Source organism: Dromiciops gliroides, chromosome 6 (genome assembly GCF_019393635.1).
Source record: "Dromiciops gliroides isolate mDroGli1 chromosome 6, mDroGli1.pri, whole genome shotgun sequence".
NCBI lineage: Eukaryota > Metazoa > Chordata > Mammalia > Microbiotheria > Microbiotheriidae > Dromiciops > Dromiciops gliroides.
Genome location: NC_057866.1, coordinates 211,850,378 through 211,867,245, shown reverse-complemented (window position 1 = coordinate 211,867,245; position 16,868 = coordinate 211,850,378). Strand labels below are relative to the sequence as shown.

General features: G+C 38.9%; 1 protein-coding gene across 1 annotated transcript; it reads left to right on the top strand.

Moving 5' to 3' along the window:
- Positions 1-10,556: 10,556 nt before the first annotated feature.
- On the top strand, positions 10,557-10,916 carry LOC122732210 (small cell adhesion glycoprotein-like). Its single transcript, XM_043972327.1, has one exon. It carries the CDS (start codon positions 10,557-10,559, stop codon positions 10,914-10,916), a length of 360 nt encoding a protein of 119 aa, XP_043828262.1.
- Positions 10,917-16,868: the final 5,952 nt, after the last annotated feature.

Sequence of the window (16,868 nt, the reverse complement as noted above, 5' to 3'; positions counted from 1 at the left end):
TGTAGAGGTAGAAACCACAAGATTTAACCATTCATTGGTGCGTGGGATGAGGATGAGTGACAAGTCAAGGATAATACTGAGCTTATAGACCTGGGATACTGGAAGGATGGTGGTGTTCTCTACAGAAACAGTGAAATATGGAACTTGGGAGGCCTAAAGGGAAAAGCGGTGAGTTTGGTTTTAGACGTGTTCAGTATGACATGTTTCCAGGACACACGGTTCAAAACATCCAATAAACATCTCATATGTGATAAGGGACTGAAGCTCAGAATAATTCTTATGAGCTGGGTACACTAAAAGGACTAAAAATGCCTTTGATGGAAATAGAAAAGCTGAAAGAGGTAAGAGTTTGGAGGAGAAAGCAAAGTTAAATAAAAAGCTTTGGCTATCTGTAATAATGCATCAAGGCATCCGTTGGTACAATCCCTCCGCTGTTTCTGAGCACAGCCATCTTCACACTTTAGAAGAGAGTGGTCATGAGCTGCTCTCACTGAGTGGTGGTGCAGAAGGCATCATACAATGACTAGAAAATATGGTACTGAGCCTCTTTGAAATCAGCCAAGTTGACAGTGCAACAAGAAATACTCATTATTCGAGTCACTCCACTTTGGACCTGTTCCAGTTTGTCAATTCCTTCTACAAATATACTGCCCCAAATGCATGTGATACATCAAGTGTGTTTGGCCTGACCAGAGCAGAGCACAACAGTGCTACCATTGCCTTTTTTCTGGACTCTGTAGTTCTGTTTAGTTTTTGATCATGATCCTTGATTTCAGTGGTACAGGGAACTCAAAATGATGGCATTTTCTCTGTTAAAGTTGATTAGCAGCTGGTTTTCAACTGGGAATCTTTGGGAGTTTCCTATTTCCTTGAAACATCAGGTGTCTTGCATAGGGTCACATAGATGGTATATGTCAGAGGAGAAGGGAATAGAATCAGTTCTTCTGGCTCTCTACTCACTGTACCATTACACTGCCGCTTGGTCTTCTGTTAATGCAACTTGAAATCACATTGCCTTTTTTTGGCTACTAAGTCACATAGTTCACTCATTGAGATGCCTATAGTCCACTAAAAGTCTAGTCTTTTACATGAACTCCTGTCAAAGATATCTCTCTCTCCTGCACTCTGCAATCCATCCATCCATCTCTCTGTCTTTCTGTCTCTCTCTGTCTCTGTCTCTCTCTTTGTCTCTTTGTCTCTCTCTCTCTCTCTCTCTCTCTCTCTCTCTCTCTCTCTCTCTCTCTCTCTCTCTCTCTGTCTCTCTCTCTCTCTCTCTCTCTCTCTCACACACACACACACACACACACACACACACAGAGTGCAGTGAGGGTTAAATGACTTGCCCAGGGTCACACAGCTAGTAGTAAGTGTCAAGTGTCTGAGATCGGATTTGAACTCAGGTCCTCCTGAATTCAAGACTGGTGTTTTATCCACTGTGCCACCTAGCTGCCCTCTGCAATCCATTTTTTAAATTTCTAAGCATAGACTTTTACATCTCCTTAAATTTTGAACATTTTCCCATACTATTAAAATCTTTTGGGATTCCCATTCCAATGCATTGAATATCCCTGCCAGCTTTATTTGCAAATCTGTATATTTATTAGGTCTTTATCCATCATCCATGCCTTCTTCATGTCTATTTTTTCTTCCCATTCCTGGAAGAAAAAAACACTTTAAAATAATGAATTATTAGTTATAAAAGAGCAAATGCTTTATTAACAACTCTTTTTGGTCCTGGATCTCTGTCCTTTCCTTCTCAGTAGGATCTGTTGTTTCTTTAAGCATCACTGGCATAGTCTTCAAGAATCCAGAGAATGCTTGGTAGTACCCTAATCTAATATCTAAGATAGTGGTAAATTACATATATATTATATCCATATGTCCTAGATATATAAATATAAGTTATCGATATGTATATATATAGTCTGTAACACATTTTTAAAATCATACTTTCCCTTAGACCCATGATGCATCTCCAAATTGTTTGTGTGTGTATACACAGATATGTATGCATGCATACATGCATGTTTGTGTATCTATAGTATGTATGTATATATACATGTGTATGTTTGTGTATATGTATATGTGTGTAAACACATATAGAGATAAAGATAGAGATAGAGAGATACTGATGATAGAGATGGAGAAAGAGAAATAGAGATAGATAGAAGTAGAGGTAGAGATAGATGTAGAGGAAGAGATAGAGAGAGATAGAGATAGAGAGATATATTCCTTTACAGATTGTGATGTTTCTATAACCAAAATAAGTTAAGAAAGATTTCATCTACATCCATCCATCAGGCAGCTACCACCAGATTTTTGTGTGTTAGTGCCTATTTAGGACATCTTCAGCCCGATAAAAAGACAGACTACCTTTGGGTGAGGCATTAGATTAAGAAGTGTAGTTATAGGAACAATCTCCTGGCTTGGTTACATTCCATTATGCTTTTATTGCCATTTAATTCGAATTCCAGTGAATTTTGCTAGGTAGAAGTAAATTTGTTGCAAAAAATGATTAAGACTGATTAGTATGCTTTAGTTTCCAGAATGTAATTATATTGCCAAACTTTATTATTATTATTTTTTTCTTTCCAGGCTGCTCCCCTCCAGGCTTCCACATCTGGACTTGTTCTGCATGCATGGTATCAAGCAATATTAATCCCTCCAAATCAACCAGTGCTATCAGTCAAATTGCATCCTTTTCATTCAAATTAATACTGTAGCCAACTACTCATTAATTTTAGGAACAAACAACATAGAGGAGTCAGTACTCTTCTAAATGTTAAATAGTATGGAACAGTAAGGACAGATTTGGGAAGCTATGGAAATTAAAGTCATCATTTAGAATTCTATTTTCCAAAGCACTGCACCTTAAATTCCCTCTCTCTCTCTCTCTGAGGATGGTATTATAATTCCCATTTTTTATATTTGCACTCAGCACACATCAGTAAACCAGGAAGATATAGACAGACAAATACCTGCTTTGCACTGAGCTTACAAAGCTAAGCTAGAGAGAAGCGGTCGGCTGGCACAGGGAGAGCTCTCACTCACACTCAGCTCTCTTTGTACTAGAGAGAGGCAGAACAAGAAACAGGGTAGCAGAAATAGACTGGGAAGAAGCATGTCCTTGCCATTATGGGAAATCTGTTGTTGGACGGACTTTGATGAACGGTAAACTCTGCACCTTAATGGGAAACCTATGAGTGAATGCATACAGTCACTTCAGAGAATTTGCAGTAAATGATGTTCCATTTTAAAAGCAAATAATACCCCAATGGAATTCTCACGAGTCATTTTCAAGACTGTTCTAGCAGAATAATTACAACTCCAGAATGGTTCTTTTCAATGAAAACATGGTTCTTATTCTCTGGCCCAGAATTATTCCTCTTAAATGACAGCTGCAGGGGATGCAAGACCTCTTTATTCTCCTTTTTCTTCCTAAAAGGGATTGATCTTGGAGGGGGGGGAAACACGATTGATTCATTGGTTTCTTTATCTGACATTTGATCCTAAGTCTTTTCCATCACTAACCAAAAATTTAATTACATTTGAAATACCTACTTATATTAGAGATTACATTTGCCAAAAAGAAGCAGGCTTTTCTTCTATATAATATAATCATGTAAATGTATAAAAGAGTTAAAAACTCAATATTCAAATATCACACTCTATATGCATATATAGGTAGATATCTGTATACATAAGCATGCAAATAAACATTTTCCTTTCTATCCTCCATAAGATATTAACTTGGTTAATATCTGTTCTGTTTCAGGTCCCTTTCTCTAGAGGCAAAAGGAAGGACATGTACAGAAAACTAGGCTAGAATGACTCACCAGACAGCTAAATGTAGCCCCAGACAGCAAAGGAATTCTAACAATGTCAGTGTTGCTTTGATCCAACTTTCTTGTGATTGGGACATCTGAAGGAGGCTGAGGTCTGCTAACCAAGGATTGGTGCATTTGCCATTCCCTTTTGTCTACCAGAGTATAAACACCTCAACTTTCCTGGATCACTTAGAATGGTTCTACAAAGTGCTGGACAAAGTGCTAGTTGCCTTAGAATGATCATTTTGGCCAGTATTATCTTTTGCAACCCAAACCAGCCTCAGCCACTTAAGTCACCTTATGATCCTAGACAAGCAATTTAACCTCTCTGTACCTCAGTTTCCTCTTCTATAAAATGAGGATAGCACCTACCTCACAGGGCTGTTGTGAGCATCAAATGAAATAACATGTATAAACTGATTTGCAAACCTTCAAGTATTATATAAATGCCAGCTATTATCAAAATTATTCTCGAGTTGGTGTAGCAGTGAGGCAGTTAGGGCACATGCACCCTCAATATCCTTTATCCCTAGTACTGGTTTGTATATATTCAGTAAACCCTGTAATTAGATCAGCCAAGTGTACGGCTCCATCTCTATACCTTGAAATACCGGACTGGCCTAGAGGACCCACTTTTTCCAATCTGGTGAGTTTCTATATAATAACAGGTAGCATTAAGCCTGAGAGTGATTGAGGAAAAGCTTCTGAAGTAATCTTATTTTCAGCCCTGCAACAGTGCCGTTCAGAAGGAAAGAGAAGGAAATTCCGACACATTACAATGAGCAAACTGTTATTTCAGTCCCAATTTTCAGAAATTGTTCTGTTAGAAACACTAACTTCCCTGGTAAGTCTGGTCCTATGCTATGTTAATGCAACTCCCTGGCATATCAACTTAAGACCTGAACTGCATAAAGAAATGGTGCTTTTTGTTGCTGTCGTTAGAAGTACGGTGCCCTCGGCACACCATCAAGCAGTGTGAAGGCTTGATATGAAGGTGAATGCAAGGATGAAACAAAATAGGATCGAGAGAGAATAGTCAGTTTCTTTTCTATCTGCAACATCATCATTCCTGAAAAACATTTGGTCCACATCTCAGTATATGGAATTCCTTCTCTTCCTTCAAGACCCAGGCTAGAGGACTGATTAAAGGTAATCTCTCTCCAAATTTCCCTAGCTTCTGGTGTTTAGAGATATGGATCTTTGCTTTACCTTTATCACATCCTATCTTATGTCATGTATTATCTGTGTATCTTTTATATTGTGCTATTGAATTATAACTTCCTTAAGAGAATAACATTGGCATTCCCAACACCTAACACAGTACCTAATACAGTAGATGCTTAATAACTGTTTGTTGAATTGAATGAAACAGTATTAAACAAGCAAACATACATGTATGATACTATGCTAGAAGAGTTAAGAAATAGAAGAAATCTTAAGAAAAAAATCCCACCAAGCTGGAATGGGTAATTAACACACTGAATGATGGAGTTAGGAATAAGAAATATGTTGGCCTGAAAGTACACTGGTGTGAAGCTAATAATATGAAATCTAGTAGTGTTAAATGTAAAGTCTTAAATTTAGGTTCAAAAAATTGACCTTTCCATTGCAATATGGGAGCCAAAGTAAAAAAGTAATTGGTCAAAAAAAAACCTGGGAAATTAATTGATATGTACACATATGACAAGCTTGATGTAAATCAAGAATATGATAGCCAAAAAAACCCCAACTAATATGGTCTTGGGATGTGTTAAGTAAGGTATAAACTATAGATAATAATCCCAATTTACCCTGCCTTGGTCCTACCACACCTGGAATCTAACATTCAGTTCTGGACACCAACTTTTAACATATTCTGTAACCCAGGGTCTTCCAAAACTCTGGATTTAAATGAACTAGGGCTAATCTTTGCAGGTTGTCTAGAAGTGCTATTTTTATATCTTTCCCCCACTGTTTACTCTGAGTGATTCCCAAAAGTAAAGTTTAGGCATAGTTCCTACCTAGATTTCCACAAATGTGAATAATGGGATTCTCATATGGACACTAAAGGTCACTAAAGTCAGGATAGTGGGGAGACAATTAAGGCAACATATAGGCAATACAATCTTCATTCTGTGCCTTAGAAGGTGCAGAGGACTCACAAGAATCCATGAACAGAAACACAGCATCCAAATAAGCTCTTCACCAAAGGGAACATAACTTAGAATCTTCAGAGGGGCATTGATATTCCAGCAAGTCCCCAAGATTCATAATACAGCCCTGAGGTTTAGATTTTACCCCAAAGTAAACCTACTTTCGGGGCTCCTAAAGAAACCATCCCCTTATTATCAGTCATGTAGGGTCTAATAACTCACTGCAATAGAAGAAAGAAAGAAATCATACAGATTTCCTTCATACAGTGTCCTTCTTGTAAGCAAATTCCACAAAATGGAGGTGCATCTCTAGATATGCCCATTCTCTCCATGGTAATGACCGCAGAAAATGATTCATCAAATGGATCAGGGAGTATGTCAAATTGATCAGGAAAACCCTTGATCAACTATACATTCAATTTACAATGTCATTAATAATCTAGAGAATATCTTCAGGAAGGCCCAAAGAATAATGAGGGTGCTTGACTTCAGGACATAAAATGTTTGGTTAAATGTTTATTCTGGAGAAGAGAAGACAAAGCTGTCTTCAAGTATTTATAAGATGGTCAAGTGGAAGAAAGATTAGATTTCTATTTGGTCTCAGAGGGCAGAAGTAGAATTAATGGGTAGATATTGCAAAGAAGCAAATTCAAATTTGGTCTAAGAAATAACGACTGAACAATGAGAACTAAACGGAATTAGAATGTCCTCAGGAGGTCATGTGTTCTCTTTAATTGGAGGTATTCAGCAAAGTCTAGGCAACTACTTGTTGGCTATATTTTATAGTTACATAGTTCAGCAGATAGAGTTAGGAAAACTTGGGTTCAAATCCTACCTCAGACACTTAATGGCTGTTTAATTTTGCCAATATTAACCTCTCTAGGTCTTAGTTATTTTTGTTGTTCAGCCATTTCACTGGTATCCAACTCTTCATGACCCCATTTGAGGTTTTCTTGGCAGAGATACTGGAACAATTTGCCATTTCCTTCTCTAGCTCATTTTTCAGATGAGGAAACTAAGGTAAATGGGGTTAAGTGACTTGTTCAGGATTACACCACTAATAAGGATCTGAGGACTGATTTGAACCTCAGAGAGATAAGTCTTCCTGACTCTGGACCTACTGTTCTATCCACTGCACCATCTAGCTGCCCAGGCCTTAATTACATCACCATAAAATGAGGACTCAGACCTCCCGGTTCTAGACAGATAGATAGATAGATAGATAGATAGATAGATAGATAGATAGATAGATAGATAGATAGATGATAGATTCTGATGATTTTATGATCACTGAGGGCCCTTCAAAATCTGATTCTGTGAGAAAATATCATGCTGACACTAAATATGTTTATTAAATAGTTTAAGAACCTACTTTAAAACATTCCAAGGACTAAAAAAAATCTAAAAAATGTCCTTTTCTAGTAATGTCACTTTGCAAAATCATAATTCCTTTTATATGATCCATGAGAAAGAAAAAAGTTTGGAAAGGAATTTGAGAGGCTTGATGTTAATGAAGGAGGGCGATAGGGGACATTCTGAAGAAGTAAATTATCTCCAGCTCCCATAATCAAGGGACTACCTTCCCTCACCACTACCTCAGTCAACAGAAGACAAAATACCCAGCTTTTTAGGTCTCTTTCAGCATCTAAGAGAGGAGTGTCATCTCTTTCCCTCTAGTTTTTCCAATTAAAGATTCCTCCAGTGAGATGAGAGAAGCTACGGGTGACCAATTCATGCATTATTTCTGGGGTAAGACAAAACTGTCTCAATTAATGGCTTCTTCACAAAGTATAGGATCATAGATTCAAAATTACAAGGAGCCTCAGAGGTCCGTAAAGTCTCTACTTAAACTTTCCTTATTTTACATCTGAGGATACGGAGACCCACATCAGTTAAATTATTTTTGCAAGGTCACACAGGAAATAAGAAGATTCAGGATTCAAATCCAGGTCCAGACTCCAAATACAGATTCTTTTGTACTGCACTTGTCATGCTTCTTTCAGGCTATACCCCACTAGAAATGATTATTCTGTCCCCAGAGCTTCCATAACAATTTTCACCTCTCTGTATCGGATGAAACACTCATCATGGAATCATAGATTGGAGTAATAGTACAAGAAATCATAGAGCTATGAGAGACCTTAAAAGTCTTGCTCAACCCAACACGATTTGGTGTTATTGTTCAGTCATTTTTCAGTGGTGTCCAGCTCTTGGTGACCCTACTTGGGTTTTTCTTGACAAAGATATTGGAGTGGTTTGCCATTTCCTTATCCAGTTTATTTTAGAGAAAAAGAAGCAGAGGCAAAGAGGGTTAAATCACTAGCCCAGGGTCGCACAGCTAAGAAGTGTCTAAGGCTATACTTGAACTCAGGAAGATGAGTCTTCTTGACTCCAGGCCTGGAACTCTATCCATTGTGCCAGCTAGTTGCCCCTATCAACACTTCATTCAGGTTGTAATACAGTTGAGAATACTTCCCACACCACCACCCCATGAAGGAGATTAATTGGGCAGGATTAGTTCCTTGCACTTCTTGCTCACTGATGATAAAAAATAACAATAATAATAACTAATATTTATATAGCATTTTACAAACAACTCTGAGATGTAGTGCTCTTATTATCACTATTTTACAGATGAGGAAACTGAAGCAAACAGAAATTAATTTGCCCAGGGTCATATAGTTTGTAACTGTTGAAAGGAGGATTTGAATTCTTGACTCCAGGCCCCTGGAACTCTATTCAGTGCCACAAAACATGACAAATCATGTTAAGCTTTTTCTTTTTCTTTTTTTTTTTTTTTTAGTGAGGCAGTTGGGGTTAAGTGACTTGCCCGGGGTCACACAGCTACTAAGTGTTAAGTGTCTGAGGTCAGATTTGAACTCAGGTACTTCTGACTCCAGGGCAGGTGCTCTATCCACTGCACCACCTAGCTGCCCCCATGTTAAGCTTTTTCAAAGTAAAAATTACAGCAATAACTGGGAGGTTTAAGACAAGTCATTTTTTTCCCATTTGTTTGTTTATTGTTTATTCATTCATTCAGTCATTCACTTGTTTGTTTTATTTGAAGGCAGCTAGGTGGTACAGTGAATAGAAAGGCAGGCTCTAGACTCTAGAGTCAGTCAGACTCTGACTCTAGAGTCAGGAAAACCTGAGTTCAAATCTGGCACCAGAAATTTACCAGCTGTTTAACCCAGGGCAAGTCACTTAATCCTGTTTGCCTCAATTCCTCATCTGTAAAATGAGCTAGAGAAGGAAAGGGCACAAACCATTCCAGTATCTTTGCAAGGAAAGAAAACTGCAAATGGGATAATGAAGTCAGTGTGATGAAATTATTTTTTTTGTGACGTTGGCTATACTAGTTGGGAGGAAGACAGGAGGAAAGACAGGTACATGTAAGAGTCTATGGTTTGCTTCTGATCGGCAACTATATAGAGACCACAATTGCTGGACACAGTCCAGTTTCTTCCTCTCTCCCATCTAAAGATTTTCTTTTTCTCTTCACTAAGTCTGATGGCATGGTCAGAATCCATCCACCTTTGGCCTAGCACAATTACTGGATGTCTCAAAACCCATGAGATGTGGTATTGATAACCTTTCCCATAACATTTTCAGGTGTCATGAACACATTACTAAATTTGGCTTTGATCCAGACACATGGTGGTAAGAAGTGTTATAGATCCCATAATTACCTCAACCCTCTATTATATAAAGGATGGAATGGAATGGAATGTATTAAATTTGATCAATGACAATGCTATGCTAAGGTTTAGTAAAAAATCCAGCAATTCAAACAGTTAAAGAAGAAGAATCTAGCTTTCCAGACCAGAATCCAGCTTCCTCCTGATGACATCTTACCACTTCAAGAAGACAGGAGAACTGAGAAAAGACTTCCAAAGACTTAATTATTTTTCTTTACTGTTTCATTAAGGAACACCTGTTCCTAGAAGAAACAAAGAGGGGAATGTGATGAAATAATGGGATTTAGCAGATACTCAAAGACCCCCCTGGAGATTAATCTATACTGATTGAATCAAGTGAGAGGGATTGACTGCTGATTAAGATCTAGGCCTTTCTCTCTCTCTTTACCAAATTCTTATTCTCCTTAATAAATGCTTAAAAGTCTAACTCTTGCTAAAGCTTATAATTTATTGGTGACCATTCATTAGGTATTTTAGACAGACTAGCTAGAATTTTAGCCCTTAACATCAGATACAATTGAAAGTGACTGAACAACAATTTATTTACTTCACAATAATCCATTGAAGTGGTTTAAGTATTAATAAATTCATTTTATAGATGAAGAAACTGAGACAAAGGGAAATTTGATGATTTGCCCCCAGTCACTCAGTCAGCAAATACTGAAGCCAGGATTAAAAATCTGGCCTCCTACCACAACCTGCAGCTTCTGGAGCTGGGATGCCAGGCGTGAACTTCCCTGTGCCTTCTGTTCAACCGCGCGACTCCCCCTCTCCAAGGTCTCTGGAATAGAGCCAGGGGATACCCCAGAGCGCACAGGTCCTCTCACCATCTGGCTCTACCTGGGCTTTCCTCCACCTCTCCAGGTGTGAAGACACTGGCACTTACACCGTTTGCCACCATGACAGGTCTCCCAACCCCACCTCCCGCAAAAGAAGATGAGCTGATGTCCACTCCACTCCTACAGGCCACTGAAACACTGACTCCTACAGCTGTTGCCAACACTGCAGTCATTGCAGTTGTTATCACAGTGGTCTTTATCACCCTGCTCTCAGTCCTGATCATCATCATCATTTACCTGTACAAGAACAAAGGCAGCTATATCCCCTATGAGCCCCCGGAAGGAGAAGCCAGTGTGACTCTGCAAATGGAGAATGCCTCAGTCCAGGGGAAGAAGGAGGAATATTTCATCTGGTGGCTCCCAGGCTCCCAAAGAATTCCTCTGGCATCCAAGTGCAAGACTGAGTGTTTAATTTATTAGGTGGAAGATGCATCTGAAGCCAGAGACAGGGGGTGATAATGGGCAAGTCTGTGTTCTCTCTAGATCAGGATCCAGGGACACTCCCGACCCAGAGACCCAGGGGACCAAAGGGAAGTAGACAAAGCAGATTCTGATGCCTTTAGCTAGACCTTTGTCATGGATCCTAGTGGCATAGCGCCTCAAATGGCCTTTAAACTAGGAATAGGGCATGCTGAACACATTACCCAGTAACCTCTTGTACTCTATTCTTGGTGGGGGAATGGTGATGGGGGTCACCCAATCTTACTCCATACTCCTAGCCTCCTGGCTGCATCATGTAACTCATGAAGAATTCTAATCACTGGCCCCAAAAAGTTATTTGATACCTTGCTAACTAGCACAGCCAGCAAGGGGAGGGGAATGGTTGTGGTGATGGTGGTAATAATTCAACCATTAACTGACCTCACCTGCTAGTACCTTGGCCATACCCTTTTCTCAAGCCCCTTGCTCCCCAGCCCACTCTCTTATTCTCAATCCAATCTTGTATTTGCGTTAATTTTTTATCTGAATTAAAACTTTTAATTTTCATTTTGATTTTCATTTACAGGAGGTAGAGAATAATAGTCAGGGGCAGCTTGGTGGTGCAGTAGATAAAGCACTGGCCCTGAATTCAGGAGGACCTGAGTTCAAATCTGGCCTCAGACACTTGACACTTACTAGCTGTATGACCCTGGGAAAGTCACTTAACCCTCACTTAACTCACACAAAAAAAGAGATGGTTAATAAGGGGGCAGCTAGGTTTCACAGTGGATAAAACACCAGCCCTGAATTCAGGAGGACCTGAGTTTAAATCTGACCTCAGACATTTGACACTTACTAGGTATGTGACCCTGGGCAAGTCACTTAACCCTCATTGCCCTACAAAAAAAAAAAAGAAGGAAAAAAAAGAAATAAAGAGAATAATAGTCAACATTAAATTATCCACATTTTGGAATTTATCCGTCCCAAATCTGGACCCATCTGGAGCTTATATTCCTAGAGCAAGTAGGAGTATCAAGCACATAAGCAGATAATCCAATATGTGTATATTTACTTAGTTATAAATTATATACATGTACATACAGTACTAATAATTATATATATATTATAAAAATAGACAGAAAAATATTTAAAAGGATGAGATTACATATGGTACCAGAGTCAATAGGGAGTCATGGAAGTGTGGTTTTTTGAGTCCAAGGACATGGTCAGATATTGTGGTTTAGGGAAATTGCTTTGTTAACTATTTGTGGAGTATGGATTTGAAATAGTGGAGAGACTGGAGGTGAGCGCTTCTGCCTAAAGCCATTTCTTAACCAGAGGCAGGTGGCCTAGGTCCCACATGCCTACTCTATCTAGCAAAAAAACCCTAAAAATAGTAAGAGATCAAATAATGATCTAGAAATCCAATGATACATAACAGTGATTTCATCAAGTTAGAACCGGACAAAATATCAGAAATCCATGGGCAATAGGGAACATGGGGCCACACAGAAGTGCCAAGTGTTAGCACGGGGAACCAAGATGACCACTTTCCAGCTCATGCTGATCCCAGGGACATCTGGAGAGAGACGGCAACAAGAGAGAAAAGCAATCCCTGGGTGGTCAGAAACCCACACAATGGACCTTGAGAGCAACTTGAAGCTGCTGCATGCAGCCTAGGCAAGACAGTATATAGACACGGATACTCCAGTCTCAGGAGCACTGAGGTCTATACTACTCCTGTCTGAAATGCCAAAGAAAGCCTGGAAAAGCCAGTGCTCTCAGTCTCAGTGATATGTAGGGAGCCTAAAGCCTACCAGCACTCCCCACCCAACCATACCCCACCACCGCCACCCCTGCACCAGAGATGGGAGTCAGTAGAGGAATCCAGCTACCCCAAGTAGAGACCAAGAAAAGCTGACCATGCTCTACCCAAAAGCACAAGAGGGAGTAAGTCCTGGCCCTACCCTAGCCCTAGCACAAGTTAGGCTGGTTAGCTAAGTGAATGGAAGAAGACACCAATCAGAAATACCCAAAAATCCAAATTAAAGAAATTAACCAAGCAATTGTTAAGTAGAGACTCAAAAGAAAAACTGATTTTTCAAAAGAAAGGGAGGGAGAGGGAATGTTCTGGAATAAAAAAATTAGAAAAAGACTTAATAGCTTAGAACAGGAAGTGATAAAGTTTACCTTATTAAATAATAGACCTTTATGAGGGAAGAAATATTTGAATAAAATTAAAAATTTCCAAAAAAATTCACTTAGAAAATAGTCTGAGGGATGATTTAAGACTCAGTGGTCTCTGGGGGCAGCTAAATGACACAGTGGATAAAGCACTGGCCCTGGATTCAGGCGGACCTGAATTCAAATCCGACCTCAGACACTTGACACTGTGTGACCCTGGGCAAGTCACTTAACCCTCATTGCCCCACCAAAAAAAAAAAAAACCTCAGTGGGCTCCCTAAAAATGTGTGTGTGTGTGTGTGTATATGTGTGTGTGTGTGTGTGTGTGTGTGTGTACAAAGACACTTTAAGAAATCAAATGAAAACTGCCCTGATAACTAGAGAGCAGAGTGAAAAATAGAATACACTAATTATTTCCTGAAAGAAATCCCAAAAGAAAAAATATTAATCCCCATAATCTCAACGTTTCTAGGTCAGAGAGACCTGAGGCAAGTAGACTTGTACACTACTACAATAGTGAGACAAGATGATGAGGTCCTGAACTAGGTGGTCGGCCTGGATGAGTAGAGAGAAGGGGGCATGTGATAGATGTAAAGGAAATAAGAAGGGTCAACATTAGACGGAGGCGAGAGTGAGAAGTTGAAAATTTTTTTTTTCATTTTCAATTTTTATTTTCAGTTCTAAATTCTCTCCCTCTCCCCTACTCATTGAGAAGGGAAGAAAACATACATATGAAGTCATGCAAAACATTTCCATATTAACCGTGTTGTTTTTTTAAAAAGCAAGAAAAATAAAGTGAAAAAATATGCTTCAATCTGAAAAAAAAAAAAATCTGACCCCCTGGGTCAGCTGGGTGGCACAGTGGATAAAGCACCAGCCCTGGATTCAGGAAGGACCTGAATTCAAATCCGGCCTCAGACACTTGGCACTTACTAGCTGTGTGACCCTGGACAAATCACTTAACCCCCATTGCCCCACCAAAAAAAAAAAAAAAAATCCGGCCTCTTGAATACAATTTCAAGATTATGAGTTTAATCATAAAAATAAATTAAATAAGCATATTTACAACTATTTAGTATTACATCCATACTTATTTAACCTAAACAAGTCCTTCAACATAAAACTGTAACAACAACTGATTGTTCTTTCTCTGTGTCGCTTTCCCAAGGTTTTGTTCTTTGTTTTTTGTTTTTTTTGGGGGGAGTTACCATTTTAATTCCCAGTATTTGGCCATCCATTTCCTTTTATATACAGGTTGTCTTCTGGGCCTGCTTTCCTCACTTAGTATTAATGTCCTTTCATATTTCTTCATATTCCTCATATTTTTCATATATTTCTTCATAATTGCATTGTAAAGTTCTTTCCTGACGTTATACCATCTTGTGTAACCATTCATCAACTTTGGAACATTTAGACTGCTTCCAATCTTTCGAAACTGCAAATGCTACTGCTATAAATATCTCTGAGCAGATTTCCTTTCTTTTTTTTCCCTTTTGTTCAATTCAAGTCAACATTTAGTGCCTACTATGTGTTCTGTACTGTACTGTTCTAGGTCCTCAGGATCACATAGACTTAGCACAGTGCCTGGCACATAGTAGGCACTTAATGTTTATTGATTGATTAAAATACATGGGATTAAAAGGAAACCAATTACATTTAAATAAATATGAAAGTATTTAAAAATTTATTTTATTCTTAATTTATGGAATAAAACTGTACTGGGCTCTAGAAATACAACGATGGACCAAGACATGGATCCTTACCCTCAAGGCACCTGGAACTCTAAGAGGAAGATAAGCTAAATTTATAAATGATTATATTACAAATTATAATATAATCTTACAAGAGAGATTCAAGAAAGGAGAGATCATTTATAGTGATGAAGAACAGAATGGGACTTGAACTAAGCTTTGACAAAAGGGAAGGACTTCAACATGTGAATAGGAGATAATTACAAGCATGAGTATATAGCTTTTGTAATATCTATATTTGGAGGTCTGTCTGGTTGACTCTTTGGAAGGTGAGTGTTTTCATCCTGATCCAGACACTCTTTCTCCTCTCATCAGACCACAACTGCTCACTACTTAATCGCTCTGAACTCCATCCCTACAGAAAGATTCCTGAGCAAAAAGTAATAAAGAAGGCAGTATGATTTGGCACCCAGTGTCTCTGTGTCTCTGTCTTTTTCTCTCTGTCTTTCTGTCTCTCAATCTCTCTCTGTCTTTCTTTCTGCCTCTGTCTCTCTGTCTCTTGTGTCTCTTTCTCTGTATCTATGTCTCTCTGTCTCTTTCTGTCCGGCCCTCCCTCCCTCCCTAATCTATGTCTCTATCTATGTCTCTATCTATCCTGTGTCTCTATCTATCTATGTCTCTATCTATCATAGGTTCTCTATCTATGTCTCTATCTATGTCTCTATCTATGTCTCTATGTCTCTATGTCTCTATGTCTCTATCTATCTATCTATCTATCTATCTATCTATCTATCTATCTATCTATCTATCTACCTGCCTACCTACCTACCTATCATCTCTCTCTCTCTGTCTGTCTCTGTCCCTGTGTTTCTGTCTCTCTTGTCTCTGTGTGAGTCTCTGTCTCTTTCTGTCTGTCTCCCTCCCTCCCTCTCTTTATCTTTCTGTCTCTCTGTCTGTCTGTCTCTATCTATCTGTCTATCTATTTATCTATCTATCTATCTATCTATCTATCTATCTATCTATCTATCTATCCACCTATCTACCTATCATCTCTCTGTCTCTCTCTGTCTCTGTGTCTAGCTCTGTCTCTGTGTCTCTGTCTCTTTCCCTCCGTCTCTCTTTCTTTCCTCCCACCCACATGTCTTTCCCCTTTTCCCCCTCCTTTATATGCACACTCAACATCTTCTAAGGACAACAGTTTCCCCCAGCACCAGAGGAAGCAATACTCTCTGTATGGAAGCTCATCTCCCAGAACCTCATGCAGCTAGGCATGTGAGAACCTACTCTCTGCACCCAAAAGAAACAGTCTCCCCAGAACTTGCTACAGGTAACAAAAGTTCTAAGTCTATAAAGGACAGGACAAGATCTGGGAATAGAGAACCTTATGCCTTGCTTAGAATGTAGAGAATATAAATAAAAAGAAGTGACAAAAGATAAGACTGGAAAGTTGGGATGAAATTAGATTGTGGAGAGCTTTTAACACTTTGGTAAAGAGTATATGTTTTGGGGGCAGTTAGATGGTGTAGTGGATAGAGCCTTGGCCCTGGAGAGTCAGGCTCCTCCTGAGTTCAAATCCAGCTGTGTGACCCTGGGCAAATCACTAGAAATAGTAGATTACTCTGTCAATAATACAAAGACAAGTCAGAGAAGAGAACAGACTTGAGGCAGAGAACCAATTATGGCATTATTGTATTAGTCCAGGCCAGTGACAATAAGAGCTGGTAACACTATGAGTGAATGGAAGTGCTAAGCACAAGAAGTCTTAGACTATGTTCCCAAACATTGAATTATTTTCTCATGGGTGTAAATTATTTCTAAAAATTCTCATTCTAATTCTAAAAATTCTAAATTTCAGAAACTCTACCAAATGATTTCACCAATTTTGTAATTTATCAGCAATGGATTGGTGCCCTTGTGGGGAAAAGTAGATAACCACAGTATAGAATTTTCATATGTGATTAGATGGCTGGTCTTTGTGTTGGTTCATTTAACTTAATTGTTTTTCTTTGTCACTAGTGAGGACTTATTTTTGTGCTGATAGGCAGAGGTAATGTATCTAGGGATGCCTGTGAAATAA

Coding starts and splice junctions, on each gene's coding strand:
- LOC122732210 (XM_043972327.1), top strand. CDS start 10,557: ATGACAGGTCTCCCAACCCCACCTCCCGCAAAAGAAGATGAGCTGATG.